Genomic DNA, 24,894 nt, shown 5'->3' on the forward strand with positions numbered 1-24,894 from the left:
CAGAGTTTGAATTATTCCTTCATTGCCTTTCTCTTTATTATTTTACAAAGTAGTAATGAAACCATTTTCCCCCTCTCACACATGAGTTTTTAAGAATGATTCTGGAAGTTCAGAGTTTCATTAAAGCAAAATTAGTCTCTGGAAGGCTAGAACTATATAAAATCCTTTTTAATGTGCCATTGAGACTGTCCTTTGTATTTTAGTAAGGTTGGGTTATGTCATGGGTTATATGTGGTTGAACTGTCTCTGTTATTATTACTGTTTCTGTTAATATCCTTTAAATTAGTATACAATAATAACTGGGAAAATTGATGTTTTTGAGTATCAATTAGAAAATATTTTTTAAGGCTAAAATTAAATCTCATAGCTAATATATGGCCACTTGATTACTGTCTTCCAGTAGATTTCTAAAAATACATATTTTTTTTAAAAAAAGCATGGATTTGGGCACTAGACTACACTATGATTTCATTGCTATGGGAAGTCCTGGAAGAGGAAACTCTCTCCATTAATGGAGGGGAACAACTTCTGTGCAATTTATGCCACCACGCCTCTCAAAAACATAGATTTAGTCAATCTGATTTTACTTCAGGTGAAAATTACCCTTCTGCATGACTTTGTATTATTTTTCCTCATGCAGAAGGGTAATTTTCATGAAGTAAAATCATGATCACATTCCCTACAAAGTAAAAAAAAAACCCTCTGTCAGTATTTGCTTTTAATTCTCTTTTTGACTTAAAAGTTTTCTGATGAAACATACATATATTATGTGTGTTGAGGACCAAAGCATCATCTGACAAAACCCTTTTATATTGTACTCTGACAGTATAATTTCTAGACGGTGTAATGTGTGGCAGGGGAAAACCTTTGCTTTTGGTTGTAGAAAACATTATCATGTTTAAGAATAAATAAATATTCTAAAATATATAATATTGAGCATCTGTCAGTGTATCCTATAAGGAGACAAAAAATGATTTCTAAATACTCCATAAAAATGAAAGAAAGCCATTCTATCTTTTGTTTAGGAAAATGTGCTGTTATAAATGAGACCACATTTTTCCACACTTTAGACCATTCATTTTCATACAGTTCTCACAGTAGATAATATATTTGTACTCTGAAAATTACAAAAATAATGATCTATTTCATGTCATTCTCCAGCTTATTGCAAACATTGCCCAATAGGAGATTTCAGTGGTGTTGTTGGGTATTCATGGTATGGGCTTTGCAGGAAGGCCTATATGTCAGAGTAATTTGCCATCTGAGGTTATAAGCCATTTAAAAGACTTAGTTTATACCTAAAAATTTTACGTATTTGGAATACTTATCACCCTTTCCGTCAGAGAATGGAGATACAACAAACAGAACAATAGCAATATTGATAAGTGACGTTGCAGAACAACATAAAGGTCAAGGGATGACAAGTTATGGCCATCTTTTTCCAAACATATGATTGAAACAGTGATATTGCACATTGGTTACAAAATCCAAAGAATGATGCAGAATGAATCTTGTCTTGCAAATACGGTTGTAAGAAAGAGAACAAAGGCTGACTTATCTCTTCAACCAAAGAGCTTGTAAATCTGAGAGACTGCTATATGTACCTAACCAGAGAAGGCTCTGCTAACTCTACTGGAGGCCACCACCATGGTCAAAGGTGATGCATGTGACATCACTTTGCAAACAACAGAAAACTGTATAATACAAGTTATTACTGGAGAATGGCTGAATGAAACTTGATGCTGTCTTAGGTTATCCCTTGTTTTTGCTTCTCCCTAGAACAGGACTCTAATTGATACAAGGTACGTGGTTGGTCAGAGTTACATTTATACTTGCAACTCAGATTTGGAACAGATAATTAAGTTATTTTTAGTAAAAATGATGGGGATGAACACTTAGATAGCACTTGAATGCAAAGCAAGGTGCAGCTAGGTGGTGCACTTGATAAAGTGCTGGGACTGAAGTCAGGAAGACTTTATCTTTCTGAGTTCAAATCTGTTCTCAGACACTTGCTAGCCGTGTGACCCTGACTGAGTGAGTCACTTCACCCAATTTGCCTCAGTTTCCTCATCTATAAAATAAGCTGGAGAAGTAAATGGCAATCCACACCAATATCTTCACCAAGAAAACTCCAAATGGGATCATAAAGAGTCAGACACAACCAAAATGACTGAACAAAAAACAAAATCAACAATGCAAAGCACTTGGCAGACATTTTCTCATCTCAGCTTCTTGACAATTCCAACATGTTGGCACTACAAACTGTTATCCTCCAAACAACTATGCGAGTTAGATTGTATGAGTATACTTATTCTTATTTTATGGGCAAAGAAACTGAGGCTCTTAGAGGCCCTATAGTTACACAGTTAATTGCATGTTTGTGAGAGGTCTGGAATTTAGGCTTCTTCATTCCAAATTCAATAATTGACCCATTTTGCTATACTTGTATTGGACAGATTTCAAATTTGAAAGTAGAAATACTTATATAGCTATTAAGACATTTTGTTTTTCTGAGCAACCAAGGATAAATTCATGGACATCTCATGCCTCTCCCAATACTTTAATTTATGAAACCATTGAAGATGTCAGAATATGACAGTGGAGTTACTTCCTGAGTTGCCATATTAGCATACTTGTAGGATCAGGATTTATACTGACACATCTGTATTCTCATAGGCTTTTGCTGAACTTTTCCCAGTCTCTCAATTCTCTGTGTATGTATCACCTAAGGAATAATAATAATTAAAAAAACCCTCTTTTTCAAAAAGACACTTTGAATGGTTAGTCTTCCAGGCAAAAGACAGAAGATGCAAAAGGCAAATATAATAAGGCTATCCTCCTACCTTTGAGACTCTGCAGACATAGAGAAAGAAGTCTTCTGCATGGAGACTGTGGGAGTGTGTCTAAGTACACATATAGATAGATTTATGCTGAATTATAATTGTATTTTAGCACCTGGTTCTGAAATCATATAACATGCCCTTAAACCAACTTTTAAGGATGAATTCCATTTGAGGAAATGGGAAAGCCCTGTACATTGCATGAAGTGGGGGAGTCAGAGATTCCAGAGAACTGACACGAATGAGTGGAGACCCTGGGGTACTTAGAGACTGTTGCTATTGGGGAGGACTAATTATTCTTGCTATCTAGACACTAAGATTAGTTGTTTCTATGCCACTGAAGGTGTGCAAATGTTTTGGATGCTCTCTAAATTCTGGTTCCCTGAGACAAAGCCTTGGTTACTCTGCCCTGGTTATGGCTCTAAGTCATTGTGATAAGTATTGTATTCTATCCCCTGATTATGATACCAGGTAATATTTCAGAGGACCATATACAGATATGAAACATTTGTATTTTTGAATTGTTTTCTATGATACAGACCAAAATAATTCTAATTAGTTACAATAGAGGCAAAAAAGCTTTTATATAAACATGGTCCTCAGTCTTTATATGCTAAGCTATAAAAATATTTTGTTTTACAGGTATATGCCTCATTTTATGGATTTTGTTCAAGTATCTTTTCTAAATGTATATTTGTCTTTTGTTCTTTTTAACTTAAAGTCAACTCATTTCCCCGTGCTGGGCCTCAAGTTCCTTATCTATAAAGCATGAAGTTTGTGATGTATCATATTCTAAAGTTCAACAGTTCTGAATCCATATTTGAAAGCCTTATCTCCTTATTCCAGATAAATTGTAATCTATTCGACATCAAGAACTATAGCTTCTATTTCTTTTGTATTTTATATGAACTGACAAATGACACTTTTGGTAATCTGATGTGATTTCCTAGTATATCATTCAATACTGTGCCACCATTAGTTTTCAAGAACACTCTTGAATGAATTGGTACATCCCTTTTGATGGACTAGTGACCAAACTTAAAGGGAGACTAAGTCATGCAAAATGCTTACATAGAACATGTGATCTTACCAGGGCAAAGGACACCAAGATCATCAAATCCCTGGTCCTATGTATTATGCCTCTTTGATACAGCTGAAGTTGATTTTACCTTTTTTGATCTGTCATTTAGCTTAGGCAGAAGTAATGATACTAGCCACTTATACTGTAAAAAGTCATTAACAAAATTGTTCTACCTGTGAAAGTTAGAAATTTGGTCATGGGACAATTTGATGCAGTTTCCATTAGTTAAGAAGAATGAATTTTACCTTGGGCTATTTTTAATAAGCCAGTGTTTTTTTTTAATTTTTTAAAATTTAGTTTTGTTTTATTTTTACTTCTGGCTTCTCATCTTTCAACCTGTTTCAATACAAACACTTAAACCCCATACCTAATACCCAATATTTAACCCAAACATTTAAACCCAATCCAAATATTTATATCCAAACAAAACAAATTCTCACATTAGCCATGCCCCCCCCCCAATAATAAAGAAAAGTATATGCTTCCACCTAAAATGGGTTTATCAGCTGTCTATCTGGAGGTGTATAGCATGTTTCATCATGGGTCTTGGAATGATGGTTGGTCATTGTTTTTATTGGTCACATATGAAGAACAGAATGAGTGATATTGTAACATCATTGCTAGATCTGGAATCAGTAAATTGCTGAGTTGGAAAGGATCTAGTCCAATTTCTGTTTGAATTCAACAAGCCTTATTAAATGCTTATGATATGGCACATGCTAGGTATTGTGCTCAGTGCTGGGGGATCCAAAAATAGGCAAAAAACGATGCAATGACTGACAAGTGATCAGCCCATTCTTTGCTTGAATATTTTCCATGAATGGCAATCTCCTACCTCCTGAATCAGACCATTTCACTTTGGCATAGATGTAATTGTTAGGAAGTTTTTCCTTGTATCAATTCTACATAAAACTGTTTGCAACATTCAGCCATTGTTCTTGGATTGATCTGACCTATGGAACAAACCAGTAAAAAGTCTAATACCTTATGACTATGACCCTTCAAATCCTTGAAGAAACATATGCCTACAACTCTCCCCTAAGTTTTCTATTCAGGATAAATAGTCATACTTCCTTTAAATGATCATCATATGACATCATCAAATGACATAATCTCTGTAACTGCTTTGCAAACCTTAAAGTGCTATGTAAATGTGATGCTGCTACTGCTGTATCTTCACATAACTAGTTCTCTTTTGGATCCTCTTCAGATTATCATTGTCCTTCTTAAAAGATGGCACCCAGTATGAACTACAATATTCTACGTGTGATCTGACCAGGGCAAAGAACACCAAGATTATTGAATCCCTGGTCCTACATATTATGCCTCTTTTAATACAGTTTAAATTTATGTTACCTTTTTTTTTGATCTGGCATAACAGATATTTTTTGAATCTCATATTGAGATTCAAATATACTGATGTGCTTGAATCTTTATTTTTTAAAACCTTGATCTAGCTTTGACTCCTTGTATCTATGAATTTGCTATTTTGAACCGAAGTATAAGACTATCTATTCAGTATTGGAATGGTCTGTATAGGTGTGGAGAACAACCTTTATAAAAATATAAGCAAATAATTAGACTTTCAGACAATCCATATTCAAATCTCTGGTTAATCTGAGGAAAGTCACTTCTCCTGTCTGGGGCTGTTTCCTCACCCCTGAACCAAAAATGGTTGCGATAGATTGTCTCTAAGGTCCTTTACAGTTTTCAGCTATGAAGTAAAAGAGTCGTTCCATTGTATCTGATTTTCCTTGAATTCCATTAATTATAAAGTGTTGTCAGTAACTTTCTTATTCTGAGAATCAAACCCAGTGGCTAATTATGTGATTTTAAGTTCTGTCCTATGTCTGAAGTGCTTTATACATTTTGCTGAGAGTAGCAATTTTGATGTACTTACTTGTTTATTATGATTTACTTACAGAATATTATGAAATGGGATCATTTTTATATCTATTTCATAAATTGAAGAGACTCAGAACCTCCTATCTTAAGAGGGAGAATCAAAATTTTTTGTGAGGCGGCTGGGGAGGAGTCAAATTTTCAAACTTTCTTTAGAATCATTATTCTAAATACTGTTAAGGTGATAAAGAAAGTTTGAAATAAATACTAATTGATGACAATGGTATAAGTACATTTTATACCGTACCAATGGTTTTGCAGAAATGCTCCATATCATCTTTGCTTATTGCTAGCAAAGTTGCTAATCCCATGTACTATATAATATGAGTTTAGAGCCAAGCCTGAGGCATTTTGCTAGAGAATCTCCTATTTGGTGGTAAGTATGCTTATGATATGTGGTACACCAGCTTGAAGGACAGATTTGGTATAAGATCTTTGGAGAGGGAAGAAATTTACATTCTTTCTTCAAGAGAGACACATGTGATTCCAGATTTTCTTCAAGATCAACTTCAGACATAGGAAGACAAGAAACAGACTTTAGAACCTGGAAACAAACAGGAAGCTGCTCCTCAGTATTTCCCTGATTTCTACCTTCCCTCCCTAAAGAATTCAGAAAGAAAATTCAGGGAATTTTCTCTTTGATGAAATTAAGGCTTCCATCGGGTTGAGAACTCATCTCATTCCTAGTCAAAGATTTCATTTATTAATTCACAAAAGGGCAGCTAGGTGATGCAGTGGATAGAGAGTTGGGCCTGGAGTCAGGAAGACTCAATGAATTCATATCTGGTCCCAGAAACTTACTAGCCATGTGACCCTGGGCAAGTCGCTTAACCCTTTTTGCCTTAGTTCCTCATCTGTAAAATGGAGAAGAAAACCTCTCTGTAGCCTTTTACACTGTTGATGATTCTTTCCTCCTTGAAATTCTCCTTTCTCTAGGTTTTTAGACACCACTCTTTCTTGGTTCTCCTCCTTCCTATCTGAATACTTCTTCTCCACCTCCCTTGTTTCTTCCTCCAGATCACATTCTCTAACTATAGGTGTCCCTCAGTTTACTGTCCTGGGCCCTCTTCTCTTCCACCTCTATACTATTTCACACTGTGATCTCATCAGCTCCCCTGAATTTAATTTACCAGCTCTATGCTGATGATTCTTAAATCCTACCTTTCCTGCCCATTCTCTCTGCTGACCTCCAACCTTGCATTTCCAACTTCTTTTCAGACATCTTGAACTAGTTATCCATCAGCCATCTTAAACTCAGCATGTCCAAATCAGAGCTCATTATCTTTCCCCCTAAGCCCTCTCCTGCACTCCCATAATCCCAAACCCCACTACATTCCCTATTCCTGTAGAGGTCAAGACCATCCCCCCAGTCCCTCAGACTGCAACCTAAGACTCTCATTTAATTCCTCATTATTTCTCACACACCCCCAAACCCAAGCTGTTGCCAAGGCCTGTCAATTTATCCTTCACAACATCTCTCCAATAAGCCTCTTTCTATCCTTTGACACTTCTGCCACTTTGATACAAGACCTCATCACCTCATGCCTTGATTATTGCAAGAGCCTGCTGGTAGGTCTGCCTGCTTCAAGTCTCTCCCCACTCCAATCCAGTCTCCATTCAGCCACAAAAGGGATTTTTCCAAAACATAGGTCCAATTACAGCCCCCAACACCCCCCCCCCTCTACTCAATCAACTCCTGTGATTTCCTGTTGCCTTCAGGAACAAACATAGAGTGGTGTTTGGCATCCAAAACCCTCATAACCTAATCTCCTCCTACCTTTCCAGTCTTTTTACACCTTACTCCCCAACTTGTATGTTTCAATCCTGTGATACTAGCCCCCTAGTTGTTCCTGGAACAAGATCCTCTATTCCTCAGCTCCTGGCATTTTCTCTGGTTGTCCCCTATGCCTGGATTGCTCTCCTTCCTCTTCTCTGACTATTGACTCCTTGACTTCCTTGAAGTCCCAACTGAAATTCCATCTTCAACTGGAAGCCTTCTCTAACCCTTCTTAATTCTAGTGCCTTCCCTTTGTTAATTATTTCCTATTTATCGTGTATATAGCTTACTTTGTATATATTTGTTTATATATTGTCTCCCCCATTAGACTGTAAACCTTTTGAGGGCAGGGACTATCTTTTGTCCCTTTTTGCATACAATGTCTGGCACATGTTAGGCACTTAATAAATGTTTGACCAGGTATTACAGGAAGCCTAACCTAGCCTAGCTTTTATGAGTGTACACAAAATTTAAAGTATTCAATGAAGACACAATAGTTTGACATTGCTTAAAGACTTATTACTAGATGAATATTTTCCATTTTGTTCTTGAATTCTTTGAACATTTTTCAGCACGTGTATAGTTAAATTTAAGGTAGTTTATGAATCATTGTAACTGTTCCTTCAAGTTTGGGAAGTATACTAACAAGTTAAGGAGTATATAGTCACTTGTGAGCTGATTAGAAATGCCTAAATGAATTTTCAAACCACAAATTTAAAATATACATGCTCTTAAATGCCTAAATATCTGAAATTTCTGTGTTGGGAATTACTTCTAATATTATCATTTAAATGATTTACATGTTCATTTTCGTTCCAAGAATAAAAAAAAAAAACAGATGGGAGAGGCCAAATCAGTCAACAAAACCCCATATGTACCAAAGCAGAGTTATGGAATTTTGTAACACAGAAAACAAATCCAAGCATAGGAGTTCAAATTCCTGGTCATCATTTCTTGGCCAAATTATTCATTTATTCATTCAATGAATATTATTAACAACATGGTTACAATGCATATTTTTTCTATACACTCATACAGACCTAAGTTTATTTGAGTGTCTGACTGTCAAAGAGGTCAGATAGTTCACCATTTCATTATTTTAGTGATAGTAGTTCATGCATTTGTCCATGTATTTGTAAATTTGATGTACTTAATCTTTCTTAAGATTACCTTGACTGTGTGCTATGTATATAAGATTAACAATTTTTGGTACAGGTAATCAGAGGTGATTATGGAATACTTTGTAAAATAAGAAAGGCTACAAAAATTTTACAGAATTAAAAAAATTGTAAATGGAATAATTTAGCATCAGGCTTAAACATCTCTGATTTGGTAGGTAGTTTTCTCTGAATAATTCTTCCTTCACTGAGTTATGGTTCCTCATTTCCTCAATCCCATGAGACTGTACTTATTTGGAGCTTGGGTGCATATTGGAGCAGTGGAAAGTCCCAGATCATCCACTTCTGGGAGCTTGACATAGAGCTTTGGCAAGCGGGAGACGTGGGCAGTCCTGAGGGACTTCGTACTGCCAGAGCTTCATGCTAGTCCAAGCTCCTCAATCTTCAGTGGTTTAGAAATCATTGATGATAGTGTTTCTATTGGCACAAAAACTCTTTAGCAAAACCACACATTTCATTTAGATTCTTTCTGCACACTTTTCTGTTTGTCAGTGTTTATTTTTCTTGAAATCATTTTTTTCTGGCCTCAAAGGGTTGTTCACCAATGAGCATTGCAAAACCTTGAAACAGAAACTGTGAGTGTTCCTAATAGAAGTACTTGGCATTTCTAACTTAGTTATTGGATGGTAAGTTAGTAAAGCCCTCTAGGTGGTTTCTATAAAATATCCACAAATGATATTCATTAGTTCATTTTTATTTCCCAAGTCCAAGATACCATTTACATCCAAAACCACTTCATGAAAATCGGAAATAGTTGTTATTTCAAGGTCAAGTACCCTTGTGGTTGTTGAATGAAGTTTAGTGTAGAAAAACAGTGCAAAGAATCCTGGATGGAAAATCTGGAGAGCATCTAATTCAACCTCTGCCACTCCTTTGCTTTATGATCTTGAGGAAGTCACAAACTTTAAGGGTTTCAATCTCCTTAATGAAACAATTGGATCCACTTGACCTAAATAGAAAAGGTCACTTCATTAAAAAAATTAGAGCACTGGAGGAGGTAATGAGAGGGGGTAGGGGTAAAATAGAGAAATCACAAAAAAGAACATTTTCAGTTTCATCTACATAAAATTTAAAAATATTTACAGGAGCAAAAAAAAGAAGTATATCAAATATCTCTTATAAGAATCCAACTACTCTTTTCTTATTTTGTATTTAAGTCTTAGTATTTAAGTTTATAATACTTTTTCTTTTCTTATTGTATATTTAAAATAAATAAATAAAAAGGAAAATAAAAAAAAAGGAATCCAATTGCCAAGATACATAGTGAATTTAGACAAAAATATAAAACAAAGAGTCATTCCCCAATGGATAAGTGGTCAAAAATATGAACACAGAACATTTAAAAATGAATTTCAAATTAACATCATCCTTGTAAGATTCCTCCAAATCAGTATTAATAAGAAAAAAATAAGCCAAACTCTGATGTTTCACCCTACACCGAGACAATTGGCAATGACAAAAGATGGAAATACTCTATATTGGAGGAACTATGGAAAGATAGAAACAATAATACATCATAAGTAGAATCATGAATTGTTCCAACTTTTCTGGAAACTGATTTGGAATTATTTGAACTAAGTCCTTAAAATATGCATATCTTTTGATGCAGAGATCTCATATTAGGCATGCATTCCAAGGATGCCAAGTGTATAGTGAGTATAATAATTGACATTTAAAAACCCATTAAAAAGCTTTATTGCAATAGCACATCTTGATACTGGAGGGGAAAAAAAGGTGAAATGTATTCCCTTCCTCTTTGTAGAGAAGTATAGAAATATAGGAGCAAAATGTTACATACATTTTCAGATCAAGTATTTTTAATTTACTTTTCATTAATTTTTTGATCATGTTTTAAAAATAAGGATTAATAAACCTTTAATGCAAAGATAAGGGTTTAAGAAAATCCCATTAACATCTCCATATTGCTTTGTTCAAATCTGTGTTGGTTGAATGTATAGGAATCTGTCTAGAAAATAAGATATTTCGTTATTTTGAGACATTTGCTTAAGAAACAGAAAAGATGTCAACTTCTTTCTTCTGGAAAAGTGACTAATTGAGAATCCTGATAACTTGGGAGTATAGACTATTCTTTTGGTGTCAGACCTAGGGTGGTTAACAAGTCTTGTCCTAACTCACATTTATAAAAGTATATAGAACAAGCTTCACCACCCAAAATATGAGAAAAGATCTCATTCCATTCCTTTGCAGAGGTTGACCTGCAAGGAAGGTCCATGGGTCTGGGACATTGCCTATATTGTCAAATTAAAAAAAAAAACATGTTGATTGGTTTAGTTGATTTCTTTATTCTTTAAAAAAAACCCCTTTTTCATATGCAATGGCTGAAATATAGATCTTCAGTTTATGTAGCTTAAATAATGATTGTAAAGGTTTTTATGATCTCAGTATGTTGTATCAGACAGGGTAAATACTCTCATATAATACAGAGTGTGAGCTGGACTCTTGTTTGTGTGCTTTAAGAATTCTTCATATACTTTCACTTTTACTCTAGTGCAACACTTCACTGAAAATTTTACTAGTTTGTGTATGTTTGCAGTTTGTGAAATGTTTCTGTGGTAGTGAGACACAGTAGCCCAATGGAAGAGGTGCTGGACTTGGAAGCAGAAACCCAATTTCCTATGAAGCAGAACCTACTAGCTCCTGAGACAGCTCACTTAATTTTCAGATGATGATGATAATATTGATGATGATGGTGATGATATTTCCCTTTCCATCAAGACTAAATTTGCCACTAAGCATCTTTCAAGTTTTACTCATAACCAAATGTGCTAATTCCTCTTCCATATGGCAGTGCTTCAAATACTAAAAGGTGCCTATCACTCTGACTAAATTTACTCTTCTAATATCCACAGTTTCTTCCATGCCTCTTATAGTATGGACTCAAGGCTTTTTGCTATTGCCAGCTTCTGCATCCTTTCCAATTCTTTGATGCCTTTCCTAAAATTTGGTACCCAGAAACGTACATAATATTCTAGATGTGGTATAATCATGCATGGCAGGGTACAGAAGCAATATCACCTTCCTAGGGCACATACAATACAGTTCTTAATATGCATTGTGCCACATTAGTTTTCTTGGCTGCCACATCACACTGCTGAATCACATTGAGCTTGAGGTCCTCTAACAGTCTGAGTTCTTTTTCAGATGAATAGTCACACCTTCATAATCTCATACGTGTGCAGTTTATTTTTAGAAACCAAGTGTAAAACTTTACATTGACCTCTGTCATACTCCAAAACGATGTCAAGATTTGTAAGAGCCCCAATTATATCATCCAACACATTAGTTAACCTTTCAAGTTTCATGTCATCTGGAATTTGAATAACCATGAAATCTGTCCTTTTATTTGAGTCATTAATAAAAATAATCAACCTTATAGGTCCAGAGAAAAGGATGCTCAGGGATGCTTTCTTCCTTGATGACAGAGAACCCTAAATAACTACCCTTCATTTCTGGTCATCCAACTAATTGTGAATTCATTAAATTGTATTATTATCCACCCAACATCTGTCCATCTTATGCACTTCAAAAATTCTTTACTTAAATCTAATTTAAGTATATCACCTGCCTTCTACTTATCTACCAGTCTACTGACAGTGTCTCAAAAATTACATTAGCTGGTTTCTTGTGTAACCATTGCTCTAGTTTGTCTGAATCAAGTGATATGAATCCTCAAAAGAAGTTAAATGTTTTCTTACTTTTCCCCTATTTGTCTCAGCTATAAATTCTCAATCATTTTTCTTCTTTCATTTTCAGTCCACAAGTCATTTTCAGAAGAGAAAACAAACAAAAGAAATGTATCCCCACCTTCTATGTCACTGGCTATTATTGCTTCATCCATCCCCTAAAGCAGGCATCTCCTTTCTTGGACTTCTTTTTCCTGAGAAAGCTAAGGACTCCTTTAAAACTGTCCTTCACTTCCTTTGCTAGCATCAGTTCCTTCTGAGTTTTAGGAGTCCTGACACCAGAAGACCATGCCACTTTAAAAATTCAGCAACTTCTTAGCTACTCTGGCTACTTTATCATTTTAAATTAAGCTTGTTCAATGAGGTCCCTGTAAAACTCACACTCATATTCACAAGTACACCATCAACTTCTACCTCTCCTGGTTCTTTTATATGAGACGTCTATTTCAAGAGTCATATTCAAGTCATGGGATATATTCCATTAAGTCTCAGTGATTCTGATCAAGCCTAGTTTGCTTCATTGTCTTAGAATCATTCATCTTGCTTATTCCCTATATAGTATACATTTATGTAGAGACATTTAACACTAAGCATTCTGTTGCTTTCACCTTTCTATTATTTTATTTCCTTTGCATTTCTAGGTATCACAATTGCTTTTTTCCCCCTAACTATATTGTAGCTATTTTCTTTGGTAACTAGCTTGGTAGATAGAAATAACTCCCCCCCTTCCCTTTTCAGTTTGAAGCCCTATTGCTTTGATTTACAAGAATCAAGGCAAATCAATTCTGACCAGCTCATTTTAGATGCACTCCATCCCATTTAGATCCACTCATCCAGCTAGATGACACAGTAGATAGAGCATTAGAGCTGGAGTTGGGAAAAACCGAGTTCAAATCCTATGCCAGACATTTACTGTGACATGGAAAATTCACTTAACCTCTGTGAGTCTTGGTTTCTTCATCTGTAAAATGGGAATAATAATAGCACCTACATTACAAGGTTGTTACTAGTACCAAAAAAGGTAACATGGGTAAAGCTTTGTACAAACCTGAAAGTACTGTATAAATACTAGTTTTTATTTTCTTATCATCCTTATATTTTACGGTATAGCCCAGGTGTTTAAATGCCACTGATATATGTTTTCTCAAATATCCTTTGATAGAGATATATTATAGTACAATGAAAAGAATGCTAGTTTTTTTCTTTTTCTTTTCTTTTTTTCTTTTTCTTTTCTTCTTTTTTTTTTTTGCCTAGGCAATGAGGTTAAGTGGCTTGCCCAGGGTCACACAGCTAGTTAGTGTTATATGTCTGAGGCCAGATTTGAACTCAGGTGCTCCTTACTCTAGGGCTGGTGCTCTATCCACTGCACCACCTAGCTGCCCCTGAATGCTAGTTTTAAAGTTAGGAAAGATCTCAGAAATGTAGTAACAGTATGATCTTGGGCAAGTTACATAAATTTCCTAAGCATCAGTTTTCTCATCTATAGAATGGGGACCATAATCCTTGTACTACCTACCTGGAAGGTTTTTTTTTGTGAGAAAACTGGCTTGCAAGCCTTAAAGTCCCAAAGAATTGGAAGTTGTTGCTATTCTATTTTATAGAATACATTATTATAAAATATTATGCTTCCCTTCTTGTATAAGAAAAGCCTGATAGGAGCTGCTCTGATTTTATGGGTGACAGAAATGTTATCTGTGATCATGACTGTTGTTGATTTCTCCCTGAACGACATGCTTGAATAAACCCATCCCACACCCTGGTGAGTGTTTATGTAATTCTTCATTTTTCCATTAGGAATCACACATCCATCATATACCTCAATTAATGCCTCTGTGACCACCAGCCCCATATCATACAGCTGCCCTGGTCCAGCATTCATTGCCTGAGTTTAAAATGCAAATTTGACTTGCTTGTTGTCAGCTTTAAAATTTATCCTCTGGCCTTGCATGCCTTCCCCCCTCCTCCCCTGAAAGTGTTTTTTTTTTTTTTTTTAAGACATTTAAGGGATCAGTTTTTGTCGGGAATTTACTTAGCAATTTATGTTGCTTGACATAGTGACTCTACCTACTAGGATTGTATTGGTTTGGAGAAAGTATTTCTTTTTTTGTTTTATTCTGTGTATTCAAAGTTGTGGAAATAGATAGAGGTGATTAATCTTGAAGGCACATTGTTTACATATTTGCATGCAATAAGACTGGTTTTTAATGTCAGCCTACCTCACATATTCATATCCTTTAATAATAAACGTAATAACAACATAATTAGCATTTGTATAGTACTTTGAATTTTTCAAAGCATTTCATGTTGTCTCCCTTGATTCTCACAGCAACTCTGTCATATAGGTACTGTTATTTTCATTATTTTGTAGATGGGAAAACTGAGCCACACAGGGCTTAAGTGATTTGCCCAGGGTCACATAGCTAGGAAGTGTCTGAGGAAGTATTCAATCTCAAGGCTTCCTGATTCTAGGCCCAGAGCTCTAGCCACAACATCATCTAAATGCCCCTTTTTCCTTCCTGGCAGACCTTCCTAGACTACTTATCACCCAAGTATCAATACTCATTCCCTTTTTATAGGACATTGCTCTCATATGGCTGACAACTAATTTCTTCTATATTAACTGATAACTAATGATTTAGTTGATGGAGTGTAGCCTCCTAGAGATATTCATTTCAACCAGGGATTTTGAAGACTGAACAGTCTCCAAAACCCAAAGGAATAAAGATTTAACAGAGGAATGATAGGTACTAAGGCTGATATTTGAGAGGTATGGAATTTTGGTCAATTTCCTCTCAAATAATCCAGTGAGGGCAGTACATACTTTGGCAGAGATTTCATTTTTCCTAGTTTGGGCCCCATGTGTTAAAGGGTCATGTTTCTTGACTTTCTGAAGGAATTGATTTCTATAACTTTTAGAACATTTAAGTAAAGTCTTTTCAACTTTTCAGATTGGTAGGCAATTGTAAATAATCATAGTAACTCAATATGGAGAACTTAGATTCTCCAAGTTCTCAACTGAATTTTACTAGTCCTTTTCTGAATATCAATGCCACATTCCTCCATCTATCTGTTGGTTCTCAACAACAACAAGCTTCTTCAATGCATTTTCCTGAAAAAACTGTGTTTAAAATGAATGTGTGTGTATACATACATATGTGTACATATGTGTGTTCATATCTTTCAATTGTTTTGGGGGGGTTAATGAGAACCTATGACATTCTTGATTTGAGGAAACTCTCTCTACCAATGTAGATCAACATCTATTCTACAACTGATAGTCTAACAAATTTGCCTGGGACACTGGGAGTTGAAGTAACCTTGGATCACCCAGTCAGTATATGTCAAATGACTTCAACCAAGGTCTTCTTTACTCCAAGGCATGGTGCTTTTAATCTTTTTTTTTTTTCTGTCATGGATGCTAGTGGCAGGCTGGTGAGGCCTTTGACCCCTTCGAAGAATGATGTTTTAAAATGCATAAAATAAAATGCATAGGATTATAAAAGCAGACCATCACATTGAAATACATTTTAAAAATATTTTTAAAGATAACTTGAATGACCCCAGGTTAAAAACTCCTGCTCTGAGGGCAACTTTTTATCCTTGTATTATGTTAACTCTTTTAATTACAATGAACAATAATAATCACATTTAACAATGCTGACAGTGCACTTAAAGGGGATTTGTGCTTTTTTTCCCATCATTACTTCAAGTGCATTAAATTCTCCCATAATAACCTGTCTGTCCCTCTGTCTCTCTCCATTTCAGTTTCTTTATTTGAAAAATGAGTGGGTTTGACTAGATGAAGTGTAAGTTGTTTTTTTTTTTTATAGCAGTGTTCTCTTGTTCTATGTCTGAAATCAGTTAGTTCAACAGAAAACAAAATCATTACAGAGATTAAACATTAGATTAATAGTAATAGAAGCTATGTGGGTAGCTCCACTTATTTTGTACTCAGATCACGTGATTATAGATTTAGAACCAAAAAGGATATTAGAAGTCCGTGAGTCCTATCCCAGTCTTTTTGCAGTTGAGTACATGAAGCCAAGAGAGGTTAAATGAATTGTCCAAGGTCACACAATTGAGTTAAGTGTCAGAATCCAAACTCTATTCCCCTGATTCCAAATGTGACACTTTTCCTACTGTACCATGCTGTTTGTCTCCAAAAGAAGTGGTTTCAAAATCCTCATTTTAACATGTATTCATGGCCTTAGTCTAGTCACTCTAATGAGCCTCAGTTTCCTCTCTGTTAAAGGGGTAGAAGAATAATTGAGCTTTATCTTAATGGCCTTGTGAAAAAAGTACTTTGTAAACATCAAAGGACTATTTGAAAGTAAACTAATACAATACCCAATACAATACAAGGTCCTTGCAAAGAAGGAAAATTTCTTAGAGAAATGTTATCTTCTCCTTTAGCATCTAACAAGAGTTCTGCATTTATGACAGGCATTTGATAAAGGCATGTTGAGTTGAATCTAATTGAATACACTCCTAGATTAACAGATAATAATGTCTTTTCCTTGACCATTCCCACTGATGCCATGATACAGGTACTCAGGAGAACTCATAAACTGGAAAGGCCAATTGGAAATGCCTTTTGACCAGAGCAAGGCAATAGAAGTGAGCTAAAACCACTGAGTTTTAAAGCATAGAATCATAGAATTTCAGAGCTAAAAGGGACTTGTAGGGGTCATCTACTCAAATCTTCTGATTTTACAGCTTAGTTTAATGGTTGCCAGTCTGGTTTTCTAACATCCCAGCATGTCCCCGGTGAACCCGAGGAGTAGAGAGAAATTCTCAAAACACAATTGCTCTCAATTCATTTTAACTTAAAAAGATAAATTTTACATGTATATATGTACATATACATATACACATGTATATATGTACATATATAACTATATACATGCATACATATATATGTGAATAGATAGTTATTTATATAACACTTTGATTTGTGAGAAAAGGTATTAGTAAAGGGACATAATTCCAGAAATGGTTCAGGTTCCTCTTTTATTTACTGCTTTGAACAAAATTTTTTTAAGAAGCACTTTGATTTCTCTATAAAAGCTATAACTTGAGTGATGTGATGTTTGAAGCAAGAGCAGGAAGGTACCTTTTGTACAGAGTGGGGACGGGGGAAATTCAGATTTGGTTTCTGGATGTTCCTGTGTTCTGGTCTAAGGAAAATGTGCATTTTTGCACACTACAAAGCCTATAGGAAGCTAAATTTGAATCGCTCCATATTTAGTGAATAGGGAAAAGAGAAGCTAAACTTAAATGAATAGTAAGGAATAAAGTAGGAAGGAAAGAGAGGAAAGAAGGAGGAAGGAAATAAGGGAGAGAGAGAGAGAAAGAAAGGAAGGAAGAAAGGAATTATTATCAAGTGCTTACTTATGTACCAAGTGCTGTCTTGACTTCTATGGATAAAAATGGAAGAGCAAAATAATCCCTTCTCTCAAGGAGCTCATATTTTAATGGAGGAGACAACACATCATGGAAGATTTCAGATGAATTTGGATGGCAAGGACCCATGGTCCTTAGGGTACAGTGGCAAAGCAAATGATAATGCCTCTTAAATTTTTGTGTGATTTTTTAAAATAAGTTTTTATTGATATTTTCTGTTTCTTATATCACTACGCTATCCCAAGTACCCTCCCACTACCCTGTGAGAGAGATGCCCCATATAACAAAGAAAAATTTTTTAAAGAGGAAAAAATGTCACAACTGATAGATACATTGAAAAAAAATATGGAAACGTGTGATATGTTAACACTTGTGGATTTCCCACCTCCCCAAAGAGGAGCTAATGAGGCACATTCAAGCTTCTACGATCTGGAGATAGAGTCTCCATGACACTGGAAAGAGGGAGGGGGACCAGGGCTTAGGAGCCTGTGTGTGTCCTTGGGTCTGCTGGTGCAGCCTCCCCACTGGGACTAGGGTGAGAGGTGAAGGAAGGGTGCTGAGTAAACTCAAGATCAGTGAACAGCAGTTCCTATGTGTTTTTTTTTAACCTTCTTTTGGATTCTGGATATCCTAGACTGGGGAAACAGCTAAAGTTATTTTTCTTTGTGGTGCATAATTTGATTCAGAGAGGTTCATTGTAGGGATCAGAGAAATGTTTTGTCTGCCATGCTGTTGTTATCATGACCCAGAACAATGCCTCTTTTTTAAACGTCATTTCCACTAATAAAAAGATGCCAGCCTCTGATGTTAAATCATTTGACTGGAACAAGGTTGATTTGTAACACTTTTCAGAAGTGGGCCCACTTCTGTTCCTGTGTCATGTTGTAAGTAAGGTGAATTTTAGCGTGTGTAAGGTAGGCTTTTGTTATTCTTTCTTAGAATTTAGTTTCCCAGGATCCATCGGCATAAAAATCTCTAGTTTTCCAGGTGTTAGATATGAGTTCTTACAATCATGGTTCAAAACAGTCCTACTACAACTGTACAGTGAGATACAGGAATGAAGTAATGTAGAATTGTGAGGCTATTGTTGGCAATATACCTTCTTTGTCTGTTGCCCTATAAATCAAGTGGGCACTGGTCAGTAAATGGGGAATAGTGATGCACAAGAGGAATGTGCCTATGTGCTTGCCTTGATTGGCCCCCACCAAGGCTTGCGGGGGGGGGGGGGGAATCTATGTTTGTCTCAACCAGCCCCCATTGAGGCTTGGGAGATAAGGAGTTGTGCTTCTATTCTTGCCTGCTCCTGTGAGAAGTATGATTAAGAAATGCTGTAGGAGTTGGTGCTCCTATTATCAGCAACCCATTGAGAAGATTAGAGAAGAATAAAGTAAGCTTATTTAACCCCTCTGGAGCTGTCTTCCTGTCTTCCTATCTGCCCAGATCAAGAGTGAAACTGTTAGAGGCTGGAACCTAAAAAACTCCAGTGCTTCCTATGTATGTGCCTGTCTCAACACATGTACTGCCTCTTTTGATTCTCTTCATTCATTCATTCATTCATTCAATAAACAAGTATTAATTGACCTCTAAGTAACTTTATTAGGCCCTGGAAAATATATATAGTCATTGCTCTCATAGATCCTATCCTTCATTGCATCTATGCTTCATTTTACAAAGAAAGAAAGAAAGAAAGAAAGAAAGAAAAGAAAGAAGAAAGAAAGAAAGAAAGAAAGAAAGGAAAGAAAGAAAGAAAAAAAGAAAGAAAGGAAGGAAGGAAGGAGGAAGGAAGAAAAGAAAGAAAGAAAGAGAGAAAAGAGAAAGCATTCAGATGTAGTTAAATAGCACTAGCAGTATTCTGTGGTGGCCAAAACAACCACAATGGGCTAGAGTAGTTCCAGACAGTTCAACCTTCTTGAGAGTTGATGTGATGGAGATTTTTATGCCATCTATAAAATACGAATGAACTTCTCTCCCATATTACAGCCTGTGTCTTTTCCTATTCATTTATTGCTGAAAGGAGTTGGAGGAAGCCATAACCCTACTGAGTAGACACACATACATATTTATGTAATCTAATTTCAGCTGACCCTTCATTAATTCAATCTCTATCACACTCATCTCAGTGGCTGTCACACCTTCTCTTCTCCTCTCAGGCCCCCCACAATAATGTCTCTCTCTACTCTCCCTACTTAGGAGCGTGACTTTCATTTTGCTGAGAAAATCAAGGCCATTCATTGTGACCTTCCTCTTCATTCTCCTTCTTCCTGTCTCAAACACTTGATACCATATCCGATTATCCTCCTTTAATCCAGACTCTAAAGAGAATTCTTTTATCTTCACCAAGGCCATTCCCTTAACATGTACCCTAGAACCCATACCCTCTCATCTCCTTCAGAAGATTGCCCTCTTTATCACCATTCCCTTTCTCTATACTATTTTCATTTTTTGTCTGCATACTAGTTCCTTCTCTTCAATCCATAAACATATATGAATCTCCCCCATCATTAAAAAATACTCTTACTAGGTCCTACCATCCTTGTTAGCTGTGATCCCATATCTCTCCTCACTTTCTCAGCAAGGTTTCTTGAAAAACAAACAAAAAAACTCTCTATACTTGAGAAGTCTATTCATATCCTTAGACCATTTAATAATTGGGATAATGGATTTTATTTTTATAAATTAGAATCAATTCCTTACATATCTTAGTAATTAGACTTTTATCAGAAAAAAACTATTCCAAAGATTAATTGTTCACTGCTACATATTTCCCTTTTAATATTAGTGTTATTAGATTTGTGGAAACAAAAAACTTTAAAAAATTCATGTAGTTAAAGCGATCAATTTTATTTTTTGTGATCCTCTCTATCTCTTATTTGGTCATGAATTTTCTTCTGTTGATATATTTGATAATTAGTCATTTCCATGTTTCTTTAATATGTTTGTAATATGACTTTTAAAAATGTAAGTCACCTTTCCATTTGGAGCTTGTTTTAGTATAAGGAGTGAGGTATTGGTATAAATCTGATTTCTTCTATTTTACCATCAATTTTCCCAGCATTTAAAATATGAAATAGTGAGTCCATATTCTAGAAGCTAAAGTTTTTGTGTTTATAAAATACAAAGCTCCTAGATAATTTATTTCTGTATGTTGTGTACCTAATCTGTTCCATTGATTAATCTCTCAATTTTTAAACCAATATCAAAATTATTTAGAGAGTTACTACTTTATAGTGGACTTGAAATTTGACATTACTAGGACCCCTTTCTCCTCTCCCTTTTTCCATTGAGATGTTGACTTTTTTGCTTATCTATAGCCATATTAAAAATTGTCTAAACCACTGCTAAGTAGAAAAATGGATATTCAGTCACTTCTGAGATTCCATTTCACTCCAATCATCTTGATAGAGATGACCAAAAAGGAAAACTTTGAACGTTGGAGAGGCTGTAGCACATTGACGTATTGTGAAAGGGTGCAACCATTCTGGAAAGCAATTTAGAGTTTTGTTCCTGAAATTTAGTAAATATTGCATGACATTTGACCAAGCTATCCCACTGCTAGGCGTTTATCCCCCCAAAATCAAAAGAAGATAAGAAGGTCCTTTATGGACAAAAATATTTAAATGGCTCTTTTTATTGTAGAAAAAACAAACAAACCAGAAAGTGAAAGAATACCCATAAGTGATAATGGCTAAATAAATTGTGGTATTTGAATGTGACACTGTCTTTAAGAAATAAGGGAAATATATTATTTCAGAAATATGGAAAGACTTTTATGAACAGATATGAAGTTAAATAAGCAGAACAAGGAAAAAACAGTTTATACATAACATCAGCATTAGAAAACAATTTTGAAGACTTTATAAACTGATAAAGAAAGAAATGAGCAGAGCCAGAATAATTTATAGCACAACAATATTGTAAGGAGAATCAACTTTGAATACTTTAAATCTGTGATCAATGCAAATGATTTCAAAGGACTATATATTATCTATCACCTGACAGAGGAGTAAGAGATTTAGTAGGAAGCAAAATCACACACATACACACACACAGACACACACAGAGCCAATGAGGAGATTTTTCTTGATTATATATATTTGCTACCAGAAATTTTGTTTTTTTTTCCCTCTGTTTTTTTTTGATGGGAGAAGGAAAAGAAAATAGATACTTGTTTATTGTTTTAAAAAGCACTTAAGGGGCAGCTAGGTGGCACAGTGGATAGAGCACTGGCCCTGGATTCAGGAGGACCTGAGTTCAAATCTGACCTCAGACACATAACACTTACTAGACATGTGAACTTGGGCAAGTCACTTAACACCATTGCGTAGCCAAAAATAAAATAAAATAAAATAAAAATCACTTAAACAATAACTAGGTGAGGGGAAAAGGATTGGGGCTATCAGGGTGGAATGTTGCATGTGCTTTGAAAGGTCACACACACACACACACACACACATACACACAGAGGTACACACAAATTGTTTATACTTCCTGTCTCCCCTTCCTCTCCACTCATCCCCTCCTAAACTGTTTTCAATCTAGCTTCTAACCTTATTGTTCAACTGATAATGCTCTCTCCAAAATTACCAGTGATCTCTTAATTGACAAATGTGATGGCCTTTTCTTCATGCTATTTATCAACTGCTCACTCTCTCTCACCCCACACATCCTATCGTTTGCCAAATCTTCCTGTTTCTCCAACATCTTCATTCTCTTTTTAGAGGCCCTTATCACCTTTTGCGTAGTTTATTACAAACAACCCCCTAATTGCTCTCCCTGCCTCAATTCTCTCCTTACACCATACATTCTCTACAATGCTGTCAAAGAAATTTCCAAAAGTACAGATCTGATCATGTGACTTTCCTATTCAACTGACAACATTTACAGCTTCATTTTACTTCAAGGATTAAATATAAACTTTTTGCTTTAGTTTTTAAAGCCCTATACAACCTGGCCCCAATCTGTCTTTCCAATCACATCAAATATTACTTCCCTTCCCACATTCTTTAACCTGGTCAGATTCACTTTGTCTCAATTCCTCACTCATGACACTCCCATCTCTCATCTCTCTGCTTTAGCATTGGCCAACTTTGATGCCTGGAATGCACTCCCTCCTCGTATCTATCTCAGAGAATACCTCTTTTCCCTCTCTTTATGATATAGCTCTCTTGCATGAAACCTTTCCTAATCCTCCCAACTGCTAGTACCCTTCCTCTCAAATTACCTTCTATTTAAAGTTTAATTTAGGAACTTATCAACTTTGTATGCATACACCCACAAACACACCCATATGTGTATATATATATGTATATATATTCACAAATTTATTTCCCCCATTAAAATGTGAACTTAACGTGAATAAGGATTGTTTCATCCTTTGTACTTGTATCTCCAATGCCTAGCCTAATGCCTGGTCCATAATAGGCATTTACTAAGTACTTGTTGATACTGAATCCCAAAAAGAAAGACTATCTGGGAGGAAATAGTGGTAAATAGTATCAAATGCTGCAGAGAGGTCAATGAATCAAGATATCAGTCAAGAAGTACCTATTAAGTGTCTATTACAAGTGCACAGAGAATGATAGTTTTATTCTTTGTACTTGTATCTCCAGTACCTAGCCTAGTGCCTGGTACATAGGAGGCTAATACACTGGGGCTGTATACACAGATCTCAGATCCATCTGTGTAGTGATGGTAACTGAACTGCTTCCTCGTGGTTCTTCTACATTTCTGAGCTCTCCCCAGTCTCTTTTATTGGATCATCATCCATGTCTCTTACTCTAAATATTGATATACCCCATGTTCTCTTTGGGGCCTCCTTTTTCATCTGTACAGTTTACACTTGATGACTTCATCATCTCCTTTTTTTCAGTTACTTTCACTGTGCAGATGAATCTGAGATCTGTGTATCCAGCTCCAGGCTCTTTCCTGTGCTACATTCTTATATTACCAACTGCCTTTTGGACAACACAAACTGAATGTTGATGAGGAAACTGAGGCAAACAGGGTTAAGTGACTTGCCCAGGGAAACACAGTTAGTATAGTATATATTCATGGACAGGTCACTTCACCTCTCTGGGCTTCAGTTTTTTTATCTGAAAAATGGAGATAATAATTTGCAATGCATACCTCGATAGAGTTATTATGATGAAAGTCCTTTGAAAACCTTAAAGCAGTCCACTGGTATATTACTGCTAATTTTATGATTTTTTTCCCCCTCTACAGAAACACCACAGATGGCTATTACCTCTATGCAGACAGTTCAAATGGAAAGTTTGGTCACACTGCTGACATCATCACTCCAGTTATTTCACTCACAGGGCCAGAATGCAGGATAGTGTTTTGGAATCACATGAACGGAGCCGCGATCGGCTCTCTCCAGGTACTGCTTCAGCAATTGAATTTTCCAGAATTGCTCTATGAAAATTCATACCCTGTAATTTAATGTTATTAAAATCTAACCTGCTAATAAATGAAAACGAACAATTATCAACACTTCACTGCTTCCAATATGATATGATTGAGAAAAGTAATATCAAGAGTAAGACCTGAAGAGGTAAATTTCTCTACACAAATTATGACCTTTATCACCTCTCAGAGGTTACAGTTCCATGAGAGTCAATCTGACTCTTGGAATATATCAGACTGTTTTTCACAATCAATATTCTGAGTTCAGTGTAATCAAATAGACCTACACAAAGCCATAACCACGCATGGGATCAGTTGTTTTGAATTTTACAACAATGTTCTCCAATCTGGTGGTCTTTCAGGCCTGTTTAGACAAATAGCAGCACTCCCATAATCACTTTAAAGCACACACACCAATACAAAATTCCCCTTGTGCTGATGCTGACAATCTTTATTAATTCCACTGCCCTTAGCTGTTGGGGAATAAACTTATCACTGACGTAGGAAAGAAAGGCATGACTTCTCATCCTGGCCTTGCCACAAGCTAACAATATATGATCTTGGCCAATTTGCTTCACAAATATATATATATCTTGAATCCACT

The 24,894-nt window shown here is 35.7% G+C and overlaps 1 protein-coding gene across 1 annotated transcript in view; it reads left to right on the forward strand.

The window, feature by feature from the left end:
- Window positions 1-24,894, forward strand: part of MALRD1 (MAM and LDL receptor class A domain containing 1) — an 832,608-nt gene that overhangs the window by 309,829 nt on the left and 497,885 nt on the right. The window contains 1 exon segment of the mRNA XM_027847861.1: window positions 24,108-24,264. Coding sequence (XP_027703662.1) covers window positions 24,108-24,264 — 157 coding nt within the window.

This window comes from Vombatus ursinus, unplaced genomic scaffold (genome assembly GCF_900497805.2).
Source record: "Vombatus ursinus unplaced genomic scaffold, bare-nosed wombat genome assembly UNPS02005459.1, whole genome shotgun sequence".
Lineage (NCBI taxonomy): Eukaryota > Metazoa > Chordata > Mammalia > Diprotodontia > Vombatidae > Vombatus > Vombatus ursinus.